The 20,854-nt window shown below is 41.5% G+C and overlaps 1 protein-coding gene across 4 annotated transcripts in view; it reads left to right on the forward strand.

The window, feature by feature from the left end:
* rptor (regulatory associated protein of MTOR, complex 1) overlaps positions 1-17,685 on the forward strand; it is a 152,091-nt gene extending 134,406 nt beyond the window's left edge. Inside the window, exons 27-36 of one of the 4 annotated variants that reach the window (XM_061088248.1) lie at positions 674-788; positions 912-1,036; positions 2,058-2,183; positions 5,119-5,166; positions 12,147-12,253; positions 13,300-13,427; positions 14,882-14,968; positions 15,047-15,163; positions 15,517-15,646; positions 17,005-17,685. In XM_061088248.1, the coding sequence (XP_060944231.1) occupies positions 674-788; positions 912-1,036; positions 2,058-2,183; positions 5,119-5,166; positions 12,147-12,253; positions 13,300-13,427; positions 14,882-14,968; positions 15,047-15,163; positions 15,517-15,646; positions 17,005-17,073 (1,052 nt within the window). In that variant the 3' untranslated portion in view covers positions 17,074-17,685. The remainder of the gene's footprint in view (positions 1-673; positions 789-911; positions 1,037-2,057; positions 2,184-5,118; positions 5,167-12,146; positions 12,254-13,299; positions 13,428-14,881; positions 14,969-15,046; positions 15,164-15,516; positions 15,647-17,004) is intronic. The other 3 variants (XM_061088256.1, XM_061088264.1, XM_061088275.1) reach the window with 3 other exon arrangements.
* The last annotated feature ends 3,169 nt before the right edge of the window (positions 17,686-20,854 follow it).

The following is a 20,854-nucleotide window of genomic DNA, read 5'->3' on the forward strand; positions in this document are numbered from 1 at the left end:
TTCCTCTGATGAGTAGCTTCAAATCATGTCAAGCAACTGTTTGATGGAGCATGATTGCCTTTGTAGCATTTCACATTTTAATGCTTCCACTGTAACACTGGCAGACGTCTTGGTTATAGAAAGGAGCAGCATTCGACCCAGGCCACTCTGGGCTTGTGATTTTAGAGGCCCTTGTTATCAGTTATGAGTGGCCACAATTCTTATGTGTGAGCTGCTCGTCTCAGGTGCGTCTCCTGCTCGTGAGCTGCGCTGCTCTTCTAGAGGGTCAAGGTCTCACCTATTTTCTGCGCCAGGTTCACAATGACAATGTTACACAACCACTATTTCAAAGTCTATTGTCTTTCTGTTGAATTTAAATTTAATAATTCATTTATTAGTTTGAACAAGTTTTGATTGTTATTTCAGTGCTTGAAGATGCAAGGCTCCATCTCGTAGAGTCCTGGTGTCTAGTTTCATATATAGCCATGATTTTATTCTAGGAAATACAGTATTCATACCAGAAACTGTAACAACTATGTTCCTGCTGCTGCAGTGTGACAATGGTAGTGAGGGTCACTGCAGCTGCTGTAGTTAATCAAGATGGTTTCCTTCTTTTTACAATTGCTCCTATTCTGGTTTAACAACTCTCCCCCCACCCCGTCCCATCCTCCCCTCTGTGCCACTTTCATTCCAGGTCTCTCCCGTCTGGATGATCAAATATTCATCAACCGTAACCCTGGAGTGCCGTCTGTCGTGAAGTTCCACCCCTTCAACACCTGCATCGCTGTGGCCGACAAGGACAGCATCTGGTGAGGGACACACAAAACGCACTCAGATTAGTTTAATGTCAAGAGGACCATTATGTAAATGATTTTGTGTCATACCTGATGTTTTTTTCAAATGTAAATGATGTGTGGTTTTGTATTCTGTAGTTTTTGGGACTGGGAGAAGGGAGAGAGGCTCGACTACTTCTACAACGGCAACCCTCGTTACACTCGCATCACAGCCATGGAGTACCTGAACGGACATGACTGTTCGTTACTGCTCACAGCAACAGGTTGGAAACACACACGCACACACTGACATAGAGTAGTCAGGGGCATGCAGTGAACTGCGGAGCAACAACTCATGTTAGTAAATCAGTCTTTTTGTTTCTTCAGTAAACAGCTCACATGTTCACACCCACCAGGAATCGCAAAGAGACTTGCAGCAGCAGCACTTGACTGTTAACCTGACGAACACACATACACAAAACACTTGTGTGTATTTATCATCCTTCATCAATTAAACAAACCCTCCGTGGCTTTATCTTCATTCCAGTGGAATTGTAGAACACAGCTATACATTAAAACACACACAGAAACAAACATTTGTTTTCTTTTGTCTCCATGTGTAATATTAGACTGCAAATGAATGTGTTTCATTGCACACTTCGGAAACCTTGATAAAAGCTCAGCAATTAATACATTTAAATTCAATCTGATCAAATTGTACGTTGCACCACTTCTACAGAAGCCATGCTGTGAAGGATATCAGCGAAAAAAGCACTTATATAAAATGTACAGTATTAAAAAAGGGAAAAAACTGAATGTAAATCAAGTGGAGATTTTATGGATTGTAATAGCTTCCTCATGTGAGTGCATGGACGTGTTTTATCTTTAGCTCAGTGTCAGAGCTTTGGTGCAGCTGCTCTGTTCAGACAGGCTTTCTTTAGTGTTAGAGACTCCTGGTTCTCTTTGTATCTCATGACAAAATACTTTCAGGCATAGAGCTTTTTGAGAAGCTTCTCTACACTTTGTATTTATTCTTTTGAGAAGTGTGTGTGCGTGGTCAAATAATGCATTTGTGTTGGATTTTTATAAAAGAGTCCGGCTTTCATCATCATCCTCTGCACATTACAGCATGCCCTTCCAAATCCATTAAGAATGCAAACAAGTATTTGGTCTGTCTGCTGCTTGAACTTTGCTGTATCATTAGATAGATACCGTCTCTTCACCCACTTTCTTTCCTGGCTCTCACTCTTAACTTACCCATCTCTATCTTTCTGTCTCCAACCTCCAACCTTCCTTTCTTTCTAGATGATGGAGCGTTACGCATCTGGAAGAACTTTGCCGACCAGAAGAACCCAGAGATGGTGACAGCTTGGCAGGGTCTTTCTGACATGCTGCCCACTACCCGAGGTCAGCCCTCAGCCAGCACTCACAGTAAAGAACACGATCTATTTTTCTATTATACCCCTCACCCCCCCATCCATACCCCCACAGTAGTGTACCTCCTGTATGTACTCACCAACCTCTCCACTGTCCAACCCATCCCAGTCATACTCCCGCACCTCTCCACACACACACAGCCCCGATCGCCACCACTCTCTGGCTCCGAATGACGATGCCGGTACGAGATGTCAGTGTTTGTAGCCAGTATATTTTGGTTTCATTTCTGGATAGCGGGAAGAATTGAAGATGCGTAGTCCATCTATATGTACAGTAGATAATCACACCAGAACGACTAATTGTTTTGCAGCACAGAATGTCTCAAAAGCTCAAAACCAAATAGTTAGTTTACTTTATATATATATGTGTATTCATTCTAAAGTTTTTGCTGAATGCAAAAATGGGTGAAAATCTAAATAACAGAAAGGAACAGATGCTGAAGCTTCGACAACAAGCCTTTGCTGGTTATGTCAAAGTCCAGCAGCAGCTCACAGCAGGTTGTCGTAGGAGGCAGGTTAGTGGGTATGAGCCCACACACCACTGCTTGTGGAGGTTTATTCTGCCACATTGGAGGCAGGTTTTGAATCACAAGTCTGAATTTAGTTCCATCACTCAAAGTTAGTTTAATGCTAATTTAAAGCCTGTTATAGACCCCACCTGCCTCAGCCTATTTGTCATATACATGATAAACATGGCATATCTGTCAAAAGGTTTGGGAGAGTTTAACATGTCAGGAGGCCTTCATATGGTCAGTATATTCAAGAACACAAAATGAAGTACAATATGTTTTTTATTGCTCATTCCTTACTTGTAGCAATGTTTGTCTTCTGTCAATATAATTGATCATTTTCAACTTGGACACCGGGGGATTCTATGTTTACCTCCTTTGTTGACACACCTCCTTAAATCGTGAGATAGAGTTACTCACAAATATTTGAACCAGGCCTGACACCCACAGTACACACTTGTCAGAGACATCTCTCCCCACTGCTGTGCTGGGTTACCCACTCACTCTCTCCACTGCTCCACTTCTTTTTTTTTCGCCTCGAGCATTTCTCTTCTCCTCGTTTCTGGGCCAGAGACAGCTGTAGGAATGATTGTATGTTTTTCCAAGTAATGTTCATTATATGCACTCGTTAACTAACGCTATATTTTTAAAGAATTTACCTAGCATGATGACATGAGCACATGAGAGCCCAGATTTTTTTTTTTTGCAACTTGCAGATGCATTTTTAGAGCACCTTTAGAGACACATATTTAGCTAATTGGTTGCAACTCGAGCCAAGCTGTCAGGATGGCTGACTCACCGTCTGACAGAGATGTGGACCACACACTGCTTGCACATACGTGTCTCCATCATTACAACGCCACAGAGTCCCCAGAGCTCTGTGGGGACCAACAGAGTGGTGACACACTTAACTAGCATCACTGTCTGCGTAACTCTCCTGACACAAATGGCCCTGAGAGACTCTTGCTCTGGGGAGGACTCTCTCGCAGTGAGCCGAAGCCTGGCTTTCACGAAGACGTTAACATTTAATGGTGTGCTTGTTATCCTGGACGTTTCGTAAGCGACAGTCATTGTGTAGCTTCTGCATTCGGACTACATCCGAGGCATCCATTTTTATATAAATATATCAACATCCGCTCGACTTAACGTCTTTCCAGGAAAAGTTTCACGGAGGACTCCAGCTTCAAGTTATAGTGTTCAGATATATATATTTAAAACTTGGAAGCAGGCTTCAAAAACATCGGCAATGTCTCTCTTTATGTATCTGTCTCTCTCTCATTTTCCCATTTCCCTATTGTATTCACGCACAGCAACTCCCCTCCTGGCTCAGTAGTCAGATTAGAGTTATTACAGTTACTTGGAGAGTCTTTCAGACGGAGTACAATTATTATATGTTAGTGTTTTGAATTTTTAAGATTTTTTAGCATTGCCTCAGCTGCATTAATAATATAGAACCTGATGAAATATTACACAGGTCTGTCTTTGTACTGCCTAAAACCTGCACTGCCTTTGAAAGCATTTGCTACGAGATCTTGAACGTTTCTCAGCGAGATGCAGGCAGACCCAGAAACTATCTCTCTCTCTCACAGACACATCCACACTCACGCACACACACGCACACATACACACACACACACAGACCTGCACAGCATGTCCTCCTTCATCCCATCCCTGTCATCCAATAACAGGCTTGTGTGCTGTTTTTTTCATCAGTGTACATCTCTGTAGACCTTGTCTGTGTGTGGCCTCTTGTTACTTTTCTGGTTCTTTGATATTGTTTTGTGATTGTTCCCCCTCAGCAGAGAGGCTGAACAAGGCAGTAGGCAGTTTTCCCCATGATATAAACCTCCACAACAACAAATCTTGCTAGGATTTAAATGAATGGGAGTCTTTAACCACACACAACTTCTTCCCCAGTTAAATTTTTTCCATGTGTTCTTTTCATTGCCAACCTCGCTCAGAGTCTCATTCCCATGCACATTCATACCCAGGGTCTTCTCTGGTCCAGCAGCAGCTCCCCCCTGTCTGCTTTCTGTCCTGTGGCAAAGGGATTTGTGATTCTGTGCCCTGCAGGCTCAGAGGTTTGGGACCTTGTGCAGCTTCCACAGCCGCTGTTTGTGATGCAAAGGCAGCAGCTCTGCTAAAACTTCAGTCTCTTAGCTTTCATTCTTCCATCCCATCATATCTGTTAGTCATTTGAGAGACGACACTCTGGGAAAAAGCAGCCTTGTTCATCCCTCTGCTGAATGAATGCATGTGGAATACACTCCTGAAGTTACTCTTTTTAAGTGTGTGAATGAACGTGTGTGTCTGCAAGCTATGGGATCCTTGCTAATTTGTTGCTTGCTTTGTTGCAATCCTGCTCTCTTCCCTCCCCTACCTCTTCCCCCTTTCACTTGCTTCTTCCCCCTCCACTCGCAGGTCTTGCCAGAAGGGTCTCCATATATCTTGACAGGAGTAAGCAAGGAGGTAAGTGACGCCATTCTCTTCTCTATCCCCTCACTCCCAGAGCAAAGGTGCTGCACTAAACAGCCGGCAGTGTGTCTCTTTTTATGTTTGCTTCTATTCCCCTACCATCCTTCATCCTTTCATCTGTCTTGTTATGCTCCATCACTGGCAGCACTATGAAGAAACAAATATTATTGCATTTCTGTAAGGGACACACAGTACTTATGTTTAATAAAATGCCAAGACTTGCTGTCCCTACTTACGGTTGTCACACAATTCTGGCTTTCAGTCCAGACAGGGACAGATTTAACGCTTGAACTCGGTCATGTTTGAAACAATGGATTCTTCATTTCAGAAAGATATAGACAAAAGCAGACCTCGATTTGCCAGCTGAAATAATGACAGTTGTAGCAGTTAATTTAGCACAAGCTAATTAAGCCTAAGTTGGCTTAATGTGTCATCCTCTGCAGATGACTCTATTCCCGGGTGACTCGTTTTGAACAGAAAACCCTGTAAAAGACTGCATTCAATATGATCATTATGATATCATGGTGAACGACTGATGCTAAATGTTTAAGCTGAATGTTCCGGTCAAAAAATCTGCATTGCAAGGCTGATCAAGAAAAATGTCAGATCAGACTATTATTTAAATCTAACACAACTCTTTTGTGCTTGTCTAACTTACATATGTATCTCTATTTCAGTCTGACAAGTAACATTTGAAATGTTTATTGCAGCTTTTGAACAAAGTTAGAGTTTTGCATCCAGGCTTTTAGAAATGATTACATAGATATAATGGGGGAGTGATGAGTAAATATCTTTAACCTCCTTGCCTGTAGGTGTTATTAAGATACTGGCGTAAGGCAGCAGAGGCAGTAACAAGCAAAGGGAGTGATGGGAAATCTTTGTTGTTTAATATACCGCCAAACTGGGAAGTTATTGGAAGTGAGGCATATTTTTTAAACATTATCGTGGTAATGTTGGCTGTGGTTGTTGGAATCTAAAACCTATAAAGACGTAGACCTAGACAGACCTGCCATATCCAGAATTGGCAGTAAGCCACAATTGGACTATCACTGTTTCATTGAGCTTATTTATTTATGATTATTTGACTGAGATCCATATACAAAAAGGTGCTTATGTAAAGAAGACAATAACTTTTCTCTTGGGTAAGCCCAGGTTCTGTCTTGGCATAGACCCTGCCCTCATTAGTCATCTCACCTCACAAAAACAGCTCTTTCATGTATTAAAAAAATTCCACTAATTTAAGCTGGTCCCGTAGGTGTCGGTGTTTAATTGGGCGGGTGTTGGTGCTGTGTGATTTTAATAGCACAGAGCCACCCAGTCTGTCTCGCCGGACGGATCAGCCCACTAAGCTCAACCAAAACCAGTGAAATGTGGGGATTGGGGCTGACAAAGGTTGGAGAATCTATTTCTGGGGCAGCTGCTTTAGTATGCAATGTATGTCACTGGAGGGAGAGTTTTGGGACAAAAACACAAGGGAGAGTCAGAATATTCTCAAGATGTAAAGTCAGACAGGGGGTTGGAAGAAGCAGATACGTAAACCGGCAGATGTCAGATCAGATTAAATAAAAATGTTGGAAAAAGGTGGAGACTGTTGTAATGGTAGTGTTTGTTAAAGGCTGGTGGAAAGGACACACCCAACACAACACAAACCCAGATTCCGATTATCCATGTTGGAGTTTGTTCAGCAGTCAGTAGTTAAGTCCTGAACCAACTACTGGAAATCATGTTTACTCCTCTTCATTTACCTTCTTCTCATTCCTTCACCTGCAGTTGCTAAGGATTATGGATCCTTTTTTATTCCTCTGATAATCTTCTTAATTTGTGCCCTTTCTTGCGACTGCATAGGTAAAGTAGGACAGCCCTATCATCTTTGGTTTAGGGAGGCAGACGCCATGTCCTGCTCTAAATTCCCCTACTCTCCCTGGTGCCTTGTTAACATCAGGTCTCTGAAAGCTTGCTAAATCCAGGACCAGGGACTTGGTGAGGAGACAGACGTACTTTTTCATGTTTTGTGAAAATGAGACATGAATCCTCAAGGTGGACTCGTTTCTTTTTCCTGCAACTTTTATTGGAAACTAGGCAACTGGTCATGTGTCAAATCGGGATGTGTTTCTGTGTAAAGCTTTAGGCTCTTTGTGGACATGGGTTGGATTATTTCAGATGTAACGTAAGAAGAAATAAAACAAAATATTTCTCCTGATCTCATGTTGAGATTGGGCCTCATTTTTTTCAGTATGAGGCAGGTATGAGGGTTGTAGAGTGGGAGTATTGGTCAGTTTCTATTCTCGGTTTTAGACCAAGCGCAGATCTACACTAGTTGTAATTTGTTGACCTCTATATACATTTATAAAGTAGAACTGATGTTTACATTAGAATAGACCTAAAATATGTTTGTGTTTAAGGATTTGTTGAATACAGATGTGCACAGTGATCTCAGATGTTAAATTATTGGGCTTCGAAAGATTAACTTTCTTATCCATATTTTTTTAAATAGTTGATTCTGTAAAGTTGCCTGAAGAGTTTTAATATCCAACTGTTAGGGGTCTCCCTTGTTAGGAATTATGTCAAAGGATTTGAGAATTTAATGTTAGTCCCCTGTCCACAAGTATCAGGTCAACAAGTGCTAATATCATGTTAGATATGGCTCCTTTCAACACGGTCTGTCAACCAGTCAGGTCAAAGCATTTTACCTCCCTTTACCTGAATGCCAGGCCTCTGCCTCCAAAGGTTAGACAAATGCCACAGCAGACACGTCTCCCTGCCAGTCAGAGTACTCCCATAGTTTACGTCATCTTCTATTAGAGACTGGTGTTTGCTGGGTAAGTCCCTGGTAATCCTGGAGAGGGTTTATTACCCAACTCCTGGAGGACCTTTTCAAAGCAAACAGGATGAATGAAGAGAGGGAAAAATGCTGAGGGAGAGAAGAACCAGGAAGGTCGACTTTAATGAGCTGCAGTGTGTGGGAGAGCCAGTCCATTTCAGTAGATAATGGTACAGAATAAGAATCAAGAGGAAGGTGGCTTCTCCAGAGAGAAATGGTTGAATCAAAGATATTTATGGAAAGGCATAGATAAATCGTAAATTAAGGATTGCCTCATCATACTGTTACAGGCTCAGTATGATCTACCACAACTGTTATAAGCCCAGCTGTTAGTTAAAACATTCTAACTATATCATTATCATTATTTGGAGTATTGGAGATTGGTATTTGGAGAATATTTGATCTCAAGCAAAGAGGCTGAGAGACAATGCTTAAAGAGAAACAGCATTAAAGCTATGTGTAATTCCTCCTCCGTAAGGTGGTTAGATTAACAGCTGAGGAATTTTTGCCCACACTTCTTTGCTCCTCCTCTTCTTTCTCTCATCTCTGTTCTCAGTGTCTGTATTGATTTCTGTGTGGGTAACTAAGACCCGCTCAGGCCCACATATGTTCCCTCTCAGGCTGAATTTTCTCCCTGTTTTGAGCCGCTGAGTGTTGACCACCGGAGACAAATCAGTTTTAGTTTTTTCAGGATTACGGTCATGGATCTGACCCCCTGAATGCCCAGTAAACTTTTTTGATTGGAGTCAGAAGGTTTTGGTTGCCTGAAGTGGAGAACAAAAGTGGAGTTAACAAGGCAATGAAGTGAGACCAGGGCAGTGGTTCTCAGGTTTGTGGTGGGCGAGAACAGGAGACAAATAAAGAGAGATAACACTGTACATCAGGCTTTGAGTCCACCTCTTCTGTCTGAGCTGTTGTCAGCTTCTCAGCTACCCCAACAGAGAGAGAAAGAGTTAGAACCTGGAAGGAGAGCCAGAGAGAGAGGGATGATGGAAGAGATTGACAGAGGCTGGTCAGTCAGGTAAAGTAGGCTTCTGCTTGTGACCCCAAAACTCCAACTTCTTTAGGTTTATTGTGTGTGAACTGGATAGCCATGTATATCTACAGAGGCTGGGGTACACCACACATACGTACTCTCTAATTATTACACACACAGACGCCCTTATAATATCAATCTGCTCTGGTGCAAGCACACCTGGCTTTTAAAATTAATGGGAGATGTTGCACTGATTGATTGCTTTTGCCCGATATGCCCAAACCACATTCATGTTAATTAAAGGGACTAAGTGCAAACATTAAAGCGTTATGCAATGCACTTAAATCATGTTCTTTGAGCAATAAAATAGAGCCCTATTTAATTTTTTTTATTTTATTCAAACAAATACTGTATTCCTTAAATTATTTTATTTTTTTATCGAATACCCACAACATATAATGGTTCATATAATATTCCACCACAGCAGAACTTGAGATATTTCCCAGCGAATCAGAGAAAACACCAGGAATGTTAATCGAGCCATGGTGAAGATGGAGAGAGTGCAGTCTGCTATATCTTCTCTCACACATATGTTATTGTAGCTCCAGTGGATCTCTCATCTTGAATGAACACTGGGAGAATGGTGCATAAACAGCAAAAAGTATCTAAAGCTTAAGAAGGTTGGGTGTCATGTGCGATGCGTAGTTAAGAGGAAATACATTCAGCTTTAGTGTGTTCGGGAATATTCTGTTCTCCTCCCCTCTCATTGTAACCCAGATCTTTGTCTGTGAGCTGCCGGCTTCAAAGGGAATGCCTTCTCTCTTCTCGCAGCCTCTGAAATGAGCCTGCATCGAGCCAGTCCTGTGAAGTGGTTTTCCCTGTGTGCTACCCCTCCTCACACATAAGCCCACGCTACCGGCGGCGTGATGTGATGCTAGAGGGGGCTAGGTGACGTAACAGATCTGAAGTTGCCACATGGGGCTTGGGTTTCCCCAACAACTCTGGCCAAGTAAAACCAAGTAGGAAAGATAGTTAAGTTGAAGTAACAGTAAGGGAAGTCACGACTCATGCAGGGAGCTCAGAGAAACATGAGGGGAGGGAAAGATGCAATTATGCTATAAATATTTGCAATTATTATTCAAAGCTAGGGAAGAGTGAAGTTATGATGTCCTTGCATGAGAGGGGCAGCTTAAAATGAAAACAGTGTTGAAGAATGAATATATATAACACATGTCTGTGACCGATAGATAACTATTGATCGGGAGAAAGGAGGAGGAGGAAGTGACGTAAACAGAGGGAGGAGGCATGGTTCAATACTAAATAAGAGAAAATTAGGCTGTTTCTGTATCATCTGTGGTGAAAGGGATTCTTATAAGAGAAAGATGTGTGTGTGAGTTTTTTCATGAGTGCCTTTATTTCTGTAGTTCCTTATCCTTCCCCTCTACCACAACCTTACATTTACAAAAGAGCATTTGAAAGATTTGCTCGATATATTATCTCCTTCTCCCTGTTTTATGTTAGATGAGGTTCTCCAACTGCAGCCCAACGCCCATTTACGTCATAGAATCCTACATCAGTATCACCACAGGGATCTCAAAGACATTACAAGATGGGGGCGGGGTTTATGATCAATACGTCAGTCTATCAATGGGGGCGATGAATCTGCCCTGACCTCACTTTTAGGGAGCTGTCATGTCCTCACTCTTTATATACAATCATTAGCTGTGTCTCAAATCAGTGGCTGCATCCTTCGCAGGCTGTATTTGAAGACTGATTGGGTCATAGCTGCCTGACTATACTGTCCCATTTTGGAGGCTCCTCTAAACCTACCCCACGATTCATTGTGCTTTGTCAAAGGGTTGATGGTGCCGCCAGGCAATGAGATGTCCAATGCTTGAATATCACATTTCAGCTCAACCAAATAGCTAATGGTGCAAATGTTAAAGAGCCAAGGGGCATTACAAATTTTAGGCATGCCCAACTGCATCTATGTTGCTAGGCAACAGCAATAAGGAGGAATTTGTTGGTGATGCTGAAAGCCTCTGTAGACCAGACCCTCTCTTTTCGGTACAGCCTTCGCTGTCTACGTGGCCAATGAAGGACGCAGCCCCTGAAATGAGACACAGCTATTGGTTTGCACACAGAAGAAGTAGTCCCAAAGAATCACAAAAGAGAGCTTGAGAGAGAAGTTTAACTCCTGCCTTCTGTCTCCTCTGCATCTATTCGCTGTGAAAGTTGGTTTTCTTTTCCAATTTATGTGTTTCCAACATCAGAAAAAAGTGGGGGGATTTTAGATGCTGCTCAACAATCTGACATGGCTCTTATTTGAAGCGTGCCGATGCCTCCAGGCTGCAGCCAGAGGCCTGTGCCAGGCATCACTGAGCCAGCAGGCCAAGTGTGGCTGAGATGGCGCTGCTCACTTCATTCCTGCTGTGACTGCCAACATATGAATCTCTGAGTCTTCCTTCCTCGCCTTCTCACCCGAGTGCCATTTGACTCATCAAAGCCAGGACCTGCTGACAGGCTCAGTTACAGGGTCAGAGCTTGCATCTCCCAGTGGCTGACTGGTCACGGAGGACGCAAAATGCAAAACTCCACTTTGTCAGCACAAAGACGAAGGATGTGGAACTTCGATCAAAAACACAAACTTAGCTGATGCGTGTTGCGTGGAACTTTATAAAGTGGCATTAAAAGTCTCCCACAGTCTCTGCAGGAGATGAGCATTTTTGTTCCTGCTGAGGCCTTTGTGGAGGATTCATTAGTAACGCAGCGATGCAGGAACTGATCCTTGATTTAACTTGCCACATGTGGCAGCAAGAGCCTCAGAAACCTCCAACAGCTTGTGTGTGCTGTGTATAAGAGGGACCGACACATGCTTAGTGTGTTTAACAGCTGTGTTTGTGTGAGTGGTGTGAAGTTTCATTTATAAATGAAATTAGCTCAGTTTAAAAACACTTAATAAATAGCAGTTCACATTGTATACAAATTATTCACTAAAATGTAACATTGAATGCTCATTTGCTAATTTGTCTGACATTTTAAGTTTTATTTGTGTTTATTTCTTCTGTTTTTTTCATTCAAGATGTGTGAATCAATACAATACACAGTACTAGTGTAAACCATGTGTGGGTGTTTTATATGTTGTTCATGTAAGTGTCATGTCATCCTGTGACGCAGGTGCAGGTATGGTTGTGGACTGGGAGCAGGAGACAGGCCTCCTCATGACGTCTGGAGACGTGCGAGTCATCAGGATCTGGGACACTGACCGGGAGATGAAGGTCCAGGTATGGTAACCCCTGTTCCTGCTGATGTGCTGACATACATTTTGTATTTATTGATTCAAGGGGAGAAACCGGCAGGTCTGTTATCAAAAATATAACCAATGAAATGAACAGATAAGTGATTTCTGTAGAGTCTGGAAGATGGACAATTGTTGTATCTGTTAGAAAATCTGTTAGAAAATTTAAACTTTATTGCCACCTTTTTGTGATGATTCCAATCATCTTGTCAAATGGAGGTATATGCACTTTTAGGTCGCAAGTGATTTTAACATGCAGCAACATTTTAAGCCCAGTTAGTGGGGTGTGTAGCTTGTGGCAAACATGAGGCAGAAAGGTACAAATATACAAATCTAATAATGGTTTTACTTACTGCAGCTTCAATGTCATCAGACCTCATTTCACCAAAATCCATAACAGTGGAGTCCCTTGCAAGTAGAAATATTCCATATAAATATCACAGATCGTTTCCAACCTCCTTTTAAATCAACATCGCACAGAAAGTGGAGCAGGATTTGGAATTTATACATTTGAGCAGAATATTATATACCAAGGTTTAAGTGGTCCAAGATTTTCTGGAAGGTGTTATTATAGTATATTCAACAAATCATTGTAAACAATTATGGTGATGCTAAACACAAAAGCATCATGGTTGTGATCCCCCAGTTTTTCACCAGTGGCCTTATAGCGTAATGTGCACAGTGTACAGTATCCTCCTATTTTGGATAACTAATGTAAATCTGTGGCTGAGAACCATTAGTGCAGTTTCTTTTTTCTCTCTTTTTTTTACATATGTAATGGTCCTTAGTGAGCTAATCATTGTCTTGATTGATGGACTTAATACAAGTACAAATGGCCCAGCCTCACCTGTGGCTGAGTATTGATACTGCGTCCAACTGCAAATGGGCCAACAGTCAACAGGGCTCATGATTGATGATTTCCAAGAAGCTTTCGGGGGAAATTAGCCTTGTAACAACAGTATTACCTTAGTAGGTTTTGTAACACGTCTTTACCAGGGGATTTCTGTGTGTGTGTGTGTGTGTGACCACCAGGACATCCCAACCGGAGCAGACAGCTGTGTGACCAGCCTGTCCTGTGACTCCAAGCGTTCACTAATCGTTGCCGGTCTGGGTGACGGATCTGTCCGTGTGTTCGACAGGAGGATGGGTCCTAATGAATGGTAAAGCACAGCCTCTGACCTAATCAGAAAGTTAGATTTGATCATTACATTCCATCCCTATTTTCTTCCTTTTTCCCGTCACACCAATATTTACACACACATAACAGTTTCTGTGGGCATTAACTCCTACAGAGTCCTGCATTATTCACTTCTCTAATCTATCTTTATTATATGTAGCGTGCTGTAAATCTCCCTTTGGGGTTGGCACCACTTTTAATGGACCCTGGTGGCACTGCACCCCCCCAGTTAGTTAAACATTATTTTAATTTCAGTCTCAAAGGGGAAAAACAAAGCCGTTAAACCTCGAATTGACCCATAAATCTTTAAGTAAAGCTAATTTAATAGTTCCCCTCAGGCAGAGTTACATCCTTCAGCACCTATGTTGCTGAGGAATGGAAGACAGGTAATGTCTGCCTGCCAGGAGGAAGAATTTAGGGGTTTGTTAAGCCGCGGCTTGTTTTTGGCTTAAGCCTGAGTGTTTGGCAAAAAAAATTACATATTTGTTTATTGATGTTCATTTATTTTCTTTTAACTTGGCTATTCCTTGCTGGGAGAGTTAAAATGTTTTTTATGTTTCTACCAGTTATTTGGACAATCAGATGCACTTCCTGTCACACCCGTTAATAGTTTCACTATTATTATGAAATGTGGTTAGTTAAGATTCAGTTTAGTTCCATGAAGGTGGTCAGGGCAGTTGGAGGCGTTTTCCTCCACACTCGAAACGTCTCAAGAGGCAGCTACTGCTTTATTCATCCACGATTACATGGCGTCACCCAGTGGTTACTCAGCTGTATTACAGCATGGGGAGATTTTATTTATGTTTACTTGTTTTTTTTAGTAGCTTTCCTTTCTAGAGGAATAAACTCAGACAAGCTCAAACACAATCAGCCTCTTTTATCTAATATCATAACACTTCCCCCGTCTTCCTACTGCTTTTTATTTCATTTAAAAAACTTTGAAATTCTTCTTTTGCCGTTTGGCTTAGAAAACACAGAATTGTTTTAATTTTTTATATTACATTCATACGTTTTTTCTTCTCTCTTTCATTAACAGTGTCCTGAATACATAGTAATGTCAGTTTTCATATAATGCTTTTGCAATACTGCGTAAGCAGATCATAACTGAATATACTTCACACATTGAAGTTAGAAGACAATATCGTACAAATGAATGAGAGTTCCATAGGGGAACTGGGGGGGTGCTAGATGACAGAGTGAGGCTGTCCATGCTCCATTTTTCTTTATTTACTAGATTATCTTGTATACGGGTTGATTCTTTTGTAATACATCCTTTGGCTTTTTAATTTTTGAGTAACTTTATTGTTGTCCTCATTGTTTTGGGCTTCTGAGCAACAACACAGGTCATGTCTATCCAGTCAGAGCCTTGTGAGGACACACTCAGTTACATGTTAACTGTACTGACATTTGTTCTGTCTGTTTTGTGTGTGTGTGCAGCCGGGTGATGACCTACAGGGAGCACGGAGCCTGGGTGGTCAAAGCTCATATACAGAAGGAGACAGATGGGCAAATTATCAGTGTCAGGTACACACCACCTCTCTTCCTACTTGGATTTGAATTCTGTCTTTTTTGTCCCTCACTGACATTGTTGTTCTCCACCAGTGTCAACGGAGATGTTCGATTCTTCGAGCCCCGGACACCAGACTCCATCAACATTCTGCAGACGGTGAAGGGGTTAACAGCTCTGGACATCCATCCACAGGCTAACCTGTTCGCCTGGTGAGTCTCTTTGTGTCGACTCAGGTCCCAAGAAAAAGCTTCTCCAGTGTTCTTCACTTTAAGAACAACCAGAGCGTTCTGACTGTCTTTGCCTAGAGTAAAAAGAAATATTGATTTTCTTTGTTTATCTTTGAACTGACTAACAGAAGATGATTTATAAACTACTGAGCGTCTTTAAATGAGTCAGACAAAACAAAATATATGTCTGGACAATACGCCTGACATCCATCTATGAAGTGAAATTTCACCCTAAAAAATGAAAGCATATGATTAATATTAAAGCTGAGACACTGCCTCAACTCACTGTTCTCTATCTCTCTCTCCCTCTCTCTGTTTGCTCCTCTGGCCTCCAGTGGATCAATGAACCAGTTCATCGCTGTCTACAACGCTAACGGCGACGTGATCAGCAACATTAAATACTACGACGGCTTCATGGGACAAAGGATCGGGGCCATCAGCTGTTTAGCCTTCCATCCCAACTGGGTAAACAAACACGGATCATCATTAATTAATGTAGTTGCTGAAGTTATCAAGCACTTCACAGTAACTCTACATCTTGGTTATTTATTCCATAATAATATATAACATTTCATAAAGTGATGGTGTTAAGTGTTAAATAACTTATATAACTTCAGTAGAACTTTTTTATAAATGTAGTGGAATATGAAGTAACACCAACCTATTGAAGTGTCGTTTCTGAAGCCGGCTTTAGGGAAAATCTAAATTGCTACCAAATAAAATCTCCTGAACAAAGACCTACCAGTTCCTCTGCCTGTGGTCGGTGCTGACCCAGACTCTGAGCTGCTCGGCTGTATAATGTTAGGTGGTAAAAAAACACACATTAGAAAGTCATATTCTACAAATCCATTTCTCAACAGGGCGCCATAATCCTCAGAAACTACCAACTTCTTCTTGACTGACTTTGGTAACTAAGAGTCCTTATCACATTAGGATCCGTTAATCAAATAATATAATATTATTGTATTATTTATTATTTTTCATTTTTGTCAATATATAAAACTTTCAGTCCAAATAATCCTCCCCGCCTGTTTTGCCTCAGAGCAGCTGTTAGCCATTAGCATACCTCAGGGTCATTCAAAACCTTGAGACACAAGTACTTGTCTTTCCTCTGATTGTTGGTCCTTTACTTTTCTCACAATAATAAGATTCCACCAGCAATGTGTCAGTCTGTGAACGTCCTGACCTGGTGTGTTCTATTTTAACCTCTGCCAAGGTGGTTATGTCCAATCGTCTCTCGGTTTATTTATTTGTTTGTTTGAAAGCAAGATCATGCAAAAACACCTGCATGGATTTCCATAAAACTAGTTTGAACGGTGTGGTATGGGTCAGACAGAAGAACCCACAGGGTGTTTTTCAACATTTCTAATGATTTCTCAGAGAGTAGTTAATGGCTCCTACTGATTTTTTCTGGCATCTTTAGACAAAATATATTGATATTTGTTAGTTTTTGCCACTTGGTGCAGATCCAAATAAAAGTGTTGAAATGTTGTTTAACAATAGGACTGTTGACCCTGGTGGTCGTATGTACTATTCTGAGTTCCATTTTAGTTTCAGTAGAGTGACTCAGGTTTGGTGTGAACTACTTTGTTCTGGTGTTCCATGTTCCAAACGTCAGCTTCTCCGCTTGTTACTGTGGCCCACTGCCAAGGGGTTAGCATTAGCTTACTCTATATTACTCCATTAGAAGCCGTTTATTAGATTACCACGGTATTGTTAAGGTAATATAGAAGGGATTATATTTTAATGGGATGTTCTCATCTCACTGTCTGCTAGAGTTTACACTGATTGTGTGACTGTCTTTTCTCTTTGTCTCCCTCCAGCCGCACTTGGCCGTAGGCAGCAACGACTACTACATGTCCATCTACTCAGCAGAGAAGAGACTCAGATAACACACCAGCATTCAGCGCACCCCTCCCTCCCCACCAAAACCAACACATATGACTTCTGACCCCGAGCCTCCAGCTCTGGATGTAAATGACTTTTTTTTGTCGTTGTACATATGCAATTACCACCCTGAATGTTCTAGTGATGGCTGCTGACAAAAACTGCTACGACTATATATATTATTATTATTATCATTGTTTAATCACATTCTTATAATTAAGCTAATGATTGTAGACCTGGCTGTGCAGAGGAGTGCATATATTTAAATAGCATATACAGAAGAAGAGAGGATCTATTTTAAAGAAGTGGTACCCAGGGCTCCTCGTCGCCGCACAGCAAGCATCCTTCCTGAACGAGCTGTGACCCCACATCAGATATGGCGAGGGAGGGGTCTCCCAGAGGACGACACGGTTAAAACACATTCACTGGTGCAGGAAACCCGGACTGCTGGACCCTGGTGTGTTTATACATTTATTTTAATGGCTGACCCGCAGCCAAACTACGCAGAGGTTTGCTGTATTGCTGCACCGCCAGCTGGACATTTGTAAGGACACAGAGATGTTGGACTGCACTCATTCTATCCTGACACATGGACCAGGAAGACATGATGAGTGTGTGTTTGTACGTGTGTGTGTGTGTGTGTGTGTGTGTGTGTGTGTGTGTGTGTGTGTGTGTGTGTGTGTGTGTGTGTGTGTGTGTGTGTGTGTGTGTGTGTGTGTGTGTGTGTGTGTGTGTGTGTGTGTGTGTGTGTGTGTGTGTGTGTGTGTGTGTGTGAATATGAATTATAGCACAGATGTGCCCCACAGTGGGCCTTCATAGCCTTGGGCTTGATGCCCAAACAAGACGCCTGCTCCCATGCTCTCCCTCTGGCTTTCCTGACCCTAGCGTGCCAAACATCATATTTTCCTTACGCGTCCTGTTATTATGGCTCAGTTGGGTGTTTTTGTTGCTTTATTTGTTTTGTTTTTTAAATTATCACCTTTAATAAGGGAAAACCTTGATTGCCTCGAGGACGATACATAACCTCATGTCTAGCACAGAGAGAGGAGGTCTAGATACAAAGCACCCAGTCATCCAGGGAGCCTGCGGTTACCTACCTGCTCTGCAAAGCAATAAAACATAAACCTTCCTGCGATTTTGCCTCAAGCCAATAGAAACATCAGCCATCAGCCTCAGTCTGAATTTGACAGCCGCGTAGCTCGCAACAGTCAGAACACTGACCTACAGGGCCCGATGGTGCCACACTACAGCAATACAAACCTCCCATCTCCATTCACAATCATGTAATCATTCTGAGATTCTTTTAAATACTGGGTTACATTTCACCCCATCAACTCAACACATCAGTTACAGCTAAATTATCAATGAAATTGTTTTTTCTGTGATTGTCTAAAGTTTCTGCTCATCACTACGTCCACCACCACACAATGTGGAATCAAACAATAATGAAAGAATCTCTGCAGACTCTCCCGGCCGACAGGCACACTCCTCCAAAAGCTCACTGCATCACTATTCTGGCTGTTGTGTGCTGGTCGGTTGGAAACATGGATAGAAATTGACCCTGGTTGCTTTGTTGCTTGTCTAACCACATTTAGGGTCGTCTTATTACTAGTGAAGACGCAGCCCTCAAAGCATGCAGCCCTGTAGGTTTATAGAACTTGTAGTCGCACCAAGAATCCCCTGCCGCCTCATAGTCTGGACTGTTTTTCAATCTTCTGTGAGACTTGTATTTTTTCCATCTTTGAGTTTCTATTTTGATTTCATGACCAGACTTGTTTGTTGTTGCTTTGATTTTCCTGTTGGAGGCATGATATGTGTATGCTGTTGAAGGGGATGGAGTCACAGCTGCCCATCTTTCCTAAACTCTCTATACCTGTAAACAATTCTTTCTCTCATTTATTTAATTTTTTTAGGTTTTTTGGGGGCCAGTATCTCCATCAACTCTTCTCTTCTCTGGGCCTCAAGCTTTGCTTATTTAGAATTTTTTAACCCTTTTCTCTTTCCGTTTTGAAATTGTATGTTTTTAATTCTGCTGGCGTTTAGTTTGCCATGGCCTCAGTAAAGTGGCAGGAAGAAAAGAGTGGGGACAGCCTTACCCTCACACAGACACACACAAACACACACACACACACACACTATCCTGCCATGCACCCTTCTATTCACAACATGACCCCAAAACTCCCCGTCTCCTCCATCCTTTCCTGCCACACCCACCTCTCCCATCTCTCCCCCTCAGTTCCCCATCTGGCATCCCAAGCTTAGCTTTTTCCCCACAGAAGGAGTGGACTTGTGAACTGGGAACACACAGTCTGTAACTGGTTGCATTCGCAGTCACCACCATCACTGAGCTTCCTTAGCCGGCCTCAGCTGCTGCACCGGCTCAGCCAACATGGCCAAGGCCTTTGCTCAGACACACATTCATCTCCAAGCATCCTGCTTTGAGTTTTAAGATTTTTGACCTGGAGAAAAAAGAAGAGACTTTAACAAATTAGTAAGAAAGGAACACTGAAACTTTTGACTGCTTTTCTGACTGTGGTTTAAAGGATAGGAGATGAAATCAGTGAAATAAACCAAATACAGCACCGGACTGTCTGGAATACGTTTTTGAATCAAAATACTGCTGTGACTTCATCAATACTTGATCTGAATCTCTCTTTATAAAACCATGTTCTCATATTTTTTGGAGCTGTTTTTTGTTTTTTTTATAAGATAGATAGATAGAGTACTTTATTCATCCCCGAAGGGAAATTAAGTTGTCATAGCAGCCGGTATATTTGAATACAATAAAATACAATACAATAGAATAAAATAAAAAAAATTGAGGTAGAAAGAAAAAAAAACAGAAGCACAAGATAAAATAAAATAGGCAGATAAAGTGCAGTGGCAAGATGATGTTAATAGTACTGATGATATGATGGTAATGTTATTGTTAGACAGTATATAAGAATAGTACAGTATATAATATAACATAATTAAATTTATATATGATAGTAATTATACCAATATATAAGCAGTATATAGTAATAATGGCAGCAACAGTATATATAATAGTAATAGTGATATAATAATAGTAATTATAATATGTACACATGTATAAATATATGTATATAGACTTATGTTTACAAAGAATATACAGAGAGTATGATATAATATATGATATATAGAAGAGGTATGAATATAAGTATTTGACAATACAATAGGTAATATAATATACTATGAGTGTAAGAATATGTAGACAGAGTGTGCAAAAGACAATATTATTGTATAAAATGATATATATCAATATGCTTTATATGAACACATCACATATGATGTGAAGTAAGTGTATATGGAGCGGAGTGTTGTACAGATACACAGTGCAGGAGACAGGTATATTTAGTGCAGTTCTGTGATGGTGGCTCTGACAGAGGTAGAGGAGTTGTACAGTCTTATTGCAGTTGGGAGGAACGACTTCCTGTATCGTTCCTTAGAGCAGCGGGGTTGAATGAGTCTGTGGCTGAAGCTGCTCCTTAGCTTGTCCAGTGTTTTGTGGAGGGGGTGAGAGGGATTGTCCATGATTGCCAGCAGTTTTGCCAGCATCCTGTCCTCCACCACATCCTCCAGGGTGACAAGCTTAGAGCCAACCAAAGACTTCTTTTAAAGATACATGTACAAAATGATAATTAATAGTGCTGTGGGAGGCAGGAAGCCCAGTGGACTCATCAGAGGCCTTCACTCTAATTTTACTAACTATTTCTGAACTGTAAAATACTTAAGGAACACAGAATGTATGATAAAAACAAGAAG

The sequence above is a fragment of the Limanda limanda genome, chromosome 2, assembly GCF_963576545.1.
Source record: "Limanda limanda chromosome 2, fLimLim1.1, whole genome shotgun sequence".
Lineage (NCBI taxonomy): Eukaryota > Metazoa > Chordata > Actinopteri > Pleuronectiformes > Pleuronectidae > Limanda > Limanda limanda.